The sequence below is a fragment of the Vespula pensylvanica genome, chromosome 19, assembly GCF_014466175.1.
Source record: "Vespula pensylvanica isolate Volc-1 chromosome 19, ASM1446617v1, whole genome shotgun sequence".
Classification (NCBI taxonomy): domain Eukaryota; kingdom Metazoa; phylum Arthropoda; class Insecta; order Hymenoptera; family Vespidae; genus Vespula; species Vespula pensylvanica.
The window spans coordinates 2,599,953-2,606,088 of record NC_057703.1 but is presented as its reverse complement, the minus strand read 5'-3'; the positions used below and the strand labels follow the sequence as shown (position 1 = coordinate 2,606,088).

The 6,136-nt window shown below is 27.5% G+C and overlaps 1 protein-coding gene across 5 annotated transcripts in view; it reads right to left on the bottom strand.

Moving 5' to 3' along the window:
• The window catches only part of LOC122635861 (ankyrin repeat domain-containing protein SOWAHC), a 230,070-nt gene extending 224,428 nt beyond the window's left edge, over positions 1-5,642 (bottom strand). For 4 of the 5 annotated variants that reach the window (XR_006328775.1, XM_043826534.1, XM_043826536.1 and 1 more), the window contains exons 1-4: positions 5,485-5,642; positions 5,017-5,078; positions 2,883-3,257; positions 952-1,101 (exon numbers count right to left, since the gene is read on the bottom strand). Coding sequence is in view for 4 of the 5 variants with exons in the window: in XM_043826534.1 (XP_043682469.1) it covers positions 952-1,101; positions 2,883-3,257; positions 5,017-5,078; positions 5,485-5,611 (714 nt within the window). In the remaining variant the exon portion in view is untranslated. The remainder of the gene's footprint in view (positions 1-951; positions 1,102-2,882; positions 3,258-5,016; positions 5,079-5,484) is intronic. The other variant, XM_043826537.1, reaches the window with a different exon arrangement.
• Positions 5,643-6,136: the final 494 nt, after the last annotated feature.

Below are 6,136 nucleotides of genomic sequence, written 5' to 3'. Positions count from 1 at the left end.
TTTTTTTTTTTTGGTTTGGATAATATATTTTTAAAAGTCGATATAAATTTGAAGGAAAGTTTCTGTTTTCTGTTTTAATTCTCTGCAACTTGAGTTTTGTATCTCGCTTATTTACAACTAAAAATTATTCTATTTTTTTGACAACTATGTATTTTTACAAAACGACACAAAAAGAATTTATTCCTTTTTTCTTTTCATTTTTTAATTAAATCCTCCATGAGACAATTTTTTCTCCTAACTAATTACACCATACAAAAGTTATTGTACTTCTTATACTATATATCTTTTTTAACGGAAAATTAATCGTAACCATCATCAAATTTGATTTTACCTATTATTTCGACGATCGATTATCGATTATTATGAAACATTGCTTTTCTGATTATTGTTTAAACTCTCCACGAATATCTATCTATTTTGATATATAAGATTGATAAGACGAATAAGCATAATTTCTACTATAAATAATTACTATATCCATCGTCGACTCGATTACTATCTCATCGATCGATCATCGATTTTTCTTAAAAGAAGAAATAATCACGATTATTTTTCAAACGTTCCTCACGAGTTTCTAATTATTTATCCATATATACATTGATAAAATAAATAAGTATAATTTTCATTGATAATAATAATAATCGATAATATTAAAAATAACACACGCGAAATCAAAAAAAGAAAGAAAAAAGAAAAAAAAGTATATTGATTTCTTTTTTTTTCCCCCTATTCAAAATCAATCACAGTTATCGTCACTTCGATCATTATTATTACGATCGTCAAATTAATGATCGATCGTTAGAAAATTATGTTTTAAAAAGTTACTTTAAAAAGCACTTTACACTTTTATAATTAAACTTTTTCTAATTGAATTTATCAATGTTTTGCAATCGAATTGATAAATTAAACTCCATCGACGATTGATAAATTAAAAGTATGATGATCTATTACCTTTTCAGAACGTTTTTTAGTAGGTGTCGTTGTACCGTTAGGCCTGCCATGTAGATCAGTTTCATTGGCCATCCGATCGAAACGTTGCATCCGTTCACGGAAGCTCAATTCCTCACCGGAACCAGGATTCGCAGCAGTGATCTCATCTTCCTGTATCGTCAATAATCACCATTGCTACGAGTCCTTTTTCAATTGATAACTCTTTGGAATAAACCATACGACTATATCCCAACTACATACCAGCGACAGCAACGACAACAACAACAACAACAACAACAACAACAACAACAATAACAACAATAACAATAACAGTAACAATAATAATAATAATAATAATAATAATAATAATAGCGCAAATCAACCAAATGAAAAGAAAGAAAGAAAGAAAGAAAGAAAGAAAGAAAGAAAAAGAAAAGAAAGATGGACGACGAGATGTTGGATCAAAAAAAAAAAAAAAAAAGAAAAGTCATATACATTGGGAAGATCTACAAAGGATCTAGAAAAATTGTACGTACGGAGATATCTAATAAAACGAAGAATTTTAGGCTGTAATAATTAGGCTGATAACGATAAATATTTACGAGATAGATATTTGTAAAAAAAAAAAAGCTAATGATTTCATAGTGTGATATAATACAAGTGCATTATTGTGAGATATATTATAATGGGGATCATTTAAGGAACTTTAGGTGTTTCTAATAAAGGCAATGTAGCTATGCGTGTCAAGCATACTCGTCTATCGAGTTACGGATTGAATCGAAAGTCTCTAGCTTTCGGTCGAAAGTTACTAAATAAGTTTAAACATCGATTAAACTTTTTACCGAGACTTTATCAGGCTAGGCTAATTAGATTCGTGATTTTACAATTTGAAGAAGGAAATAATTAAAAAGAAAGTATTATTAGCCTGAAAAGTCTTAAAAGAAGGATAATTGATTGGTGAAAATCGCCATAGAAACTTTTGACCCATCTAGAGATTTTTGATCCATCATTTATAACAAAAATATATATATTATGTATATATATATATATATATATATAGAAATATACATCCACAATAATGCGAATTTACAAAGTTCTACGCCACTACAGCTTTTGATAATTAATGTGCCATGCTATTATGTGAACACAAACATAAATAGAAAAAAAAAGAAATAATAATAAAAAAGAAATTGTTCGATACAAACTACACTATATAAAGCATTTAGAAACTACTATAGCGAGTATATATTTGTATTTGTTTTAGGAGGAAATTGAGTATATCGATTTGAATATTATTCTCTTTTGCTAATATTTGTAAAAATTTTCTAGAATTTTTTTGTTTGTATAATCTTTTATTATTATTAATAAAATAGTAATAGTAATAGTAATAAAATAGTAATAGTAACAAATATAATGAATATAATATACTATATGCCTATAAAAATTCTAAATTGTTTTTTCATACTTTTCATTTAAAAATTATAATAATAAATATATAATTATATACATACACGTATATATTACAATATATATATATATATATATAATTATATACAATTATATCAAGCTTATGAAATAATAAAAAGATATATAATAACATCAGCTTGCTATGCGTAACATATTTGTTAGTTTTATTTTTTTGCGATAATCGCTAAAACATTCTAAATATTTCCAACTTATTTTAATGCATATGTGTGTGTGTGTGTGTGTGTATGTGTGTGTGTGTGTGTGTACATATATATACACACACACACATATAAATACACATATTGATAAGATAAATAAGTATAATGTTTCTACTGTAAATGGTACAGTTCGATTACGTTAAAAGTGTTAGAAACAAAATTGGCGTGCCAAAAAAAAAAAAAGAAAAAAAAAGAAAAGAAAAGAAACACAAAAAAAAATAAATAGAAACTAACTATTATGATTACAAATAAAAAATATGTACTCACTTTAACAACCCCATCGGTACCAGTCTTGTTCCTGTCAACGTTTTCTTTATTATCCATCCTAATTTTATCCTGACCCTTTCGACGTGGTGGTACCGGTGGCGATGATGCACTAGACGATCCAACTTCGTTGAAATTATTTTTCTTTCTTGTTTCAAGGTCACTATCAAAATTCGTACGTGGATCGTTCTCACGATTTATTTCTTGATTATTATTATTAGAAGAGGGACTGAGGGGTGCAGCTGGTGGTGATCGATAAGGAGGTGGTTCTCGAAGGGGTGAATTAGGCGAACCATGAGCTAAATTTACTTGCTCCGAACACGTTAGGTCCAACGATGGTTGCCGATACTTTTTCTTCAATACCAAATACTTTTCTCCCTACGAAAATAAATCATTAAATTATACTTATTTTATAATAATCGTGATTATTACTTATGACTTATGATCATTATGATTATATAGTAGGTTGTAATAAAAAGAAAAGAAAAAAAAATGAAAGAAAAGATTTATCGGTGAATAAGTTATTCTGTTATGATATGAAATGTATTATATGTGTGTGTGTGTGTGTGTAGTAGTAGAAAATATAATATATAAATATGTAAGAGATATTATATAGAAAATTTAAATAAATAAAATATTACAAATAAAGAAAATATAATAAAGAGATATATAATAGATATTAATTGAAAATTATATAGAAAATTGTATATAAATATTCCATATATAAAATCCATTTATTATTCTATTATAAAATCTATGTTATATAAATATATAATTTATAGAAAATCAAATAGAAAATTGTATATAAATATTATATATAAAATCCATTTATTGTATACGTATGTGCGTTTTTATATATGTATTCTAAACTTTCAATTTCTTATTTATTCTTTACAAGTTAGATATTTACAATTATTCTTACTTTTTTAATATTTAATAAGACATAAATCAGAAATTGCAAAATTTTGAGAAACAATAAATAAATAAAGAATTTCAAATTTTCTTAATTTCTTATTTAAATATCTTCTAGTTAACAAATATTAAAACAAAAAAAAAACAATCCTTGAAAAATTTAATTTGAATTAATAATAAATGAAAAGTTTTAAATATCAAATAAGAAACAAAATTATGAATCTCGAAACATTTTTAAAACGAAAAAGATTGTAGAAATAACTAAATCTTTTATTTCAGAAATTTAAATATATATTTCTTATTAATAATAAGAAATTACACAATTTCCCAAATAAGAATGCTCTTAAGTGTCTTATTCGATGAATCTTAAACTCTGCATTTACTTTTTATTCGACAAAAACGTAAATGTCTTATTTATTACAAATAAATGAGAATTACAAATTTTCATATTAAACATGAAAAGAAAAGAAAAGAAAAGAAAAGGAAAAGAAAAAAGGCAAAAGAAGAAAAAGAGAAATAAATAAAATTAAATAAGAAATCTTAAAGATTTCTCAAATAATAAATCCAAATTATCGAAAGAAGAAATAACAAATTTGTCCAAAAACAATATACGAACACACATACATATACATATATACAGATACCATTGAACGTAGAAATTCCACTAAGAAAATAAAAAAATTGTTATTCATATCCTTCATAAATTTTACAATTCTTACTTACTTCTTAATCGACTGATATTTCTAAATTTCTGAATCGTCGTTCATACGTAGAAAAAAAAAAAAAAAAAGAAAGAAAAGAAAGAAAAGAATTCTTAACGAAAAAGTAAAGAAACGAAAAGAAAAGAAAAGAAAAGAAAAGAAACAAAAAGAAGAACGATTTCTTACGGAATTTAAAAGGAATACAACGATACGTTTAATATCCGATAGGTTACTCTAACGTTTCTCTCGAATTCAATCGAACGTTTCTCGTGCGAATAGATTTATATATATGTACTACGAATACACCAGGAACAGTCTTAACGCACGACTAGACGATAAAACGGAAAATCGTTTGGTGTTGATAACGTTCACGGTCGCTCACGTATACGTCATTTCCATAGTAACATTCGAATTAGACGAGATCGCGCGCCAACGACGTTGTTAGAAGAGCCGGCAACGTCGCACGAGGCGCAACAAGTCGCTCCTGTCAAGGCGGAAGGAAAAGTGCGATCGAGCGACCTTACCTCCTCGTTCTTTATGGTGGCCAGAGTGTTCACGTACTCCTTGAATCGATTTCGTGCTTCCACTGCAAAAGTAAAAGGTTCGTCGTTTTATATGTTTCTCTCAAAGAACGAGAAAAAGAGAGAAAGAACAAAAAAGAAAGAGAAAGAGAGAGAAGGAAAAAGAATAGAATAGAAAGAGATAGATAGAGATAGAGAGAGATAGAGATAAAAATAAAAAGAAACAAAAATCTTCTCTAGGGGACATTGTAAGAGTACCGACAAAAACAATACACATACATATAACGATAGATGTACACAGAACACGTACACATTCACATACATATATACATACACACGATTTATCTATGTAGTACGTCACATGGATGTACTCACGCGAGGTCAGGCACGAAAGAGAACACACACACACATGGACGCAAGAGAACTCGTCGCTAATATCGATCGCTAAGTAATTACGTTTTTTAAACTCACCTCTCGTTTCCGGATCGGTTAAAAATTTTTTAAAGTACTTCACGACATCGTGATTACGCGCCGTTCCACCGTTTTCCAATAGATATTTCCGAATCTCGTCGAGAGACAATTCACTGGGCGTCGCCATCTTGCTCACTGCTGTGACTGATCTCGTTACTACAGCGCCTCTCTCGGCTGTTTTAGAAGCTCGTTACCGTCGGTAAAGCTAACCAATTCCTCTTGAATATTTTCTTACGTGTGTTCGTGAACACATATTGTATACTTAACTGTATTCTATCTATCGCATGTAACAACGTAGAATAAAGGCGTTTCTTCGTATAATATGTATCTTTGTAGGACGATGAAGATCTAATTTTTTAAATATAAATGTTATTTCTTATATATGATATAATATAATCGTATCATTATCATTATCATAACCTAATAATACAATATCGTATATATTATATTGTATATATAAATTTTGTAGGTTATAAACGTTAATTTAAAAAATCTTTTGTAAATGTTTTCCTTTCGAATTTTTAAAGTATTATATATTATAGGTATATTTTATTTTTAGTGTTATTTATTAATCGAAATATTATAAAGAGCGTGAAATAAAAGTATGTATTAACATTAGTTTGTTCTTAATACGATCACGAATCTCTTTCGA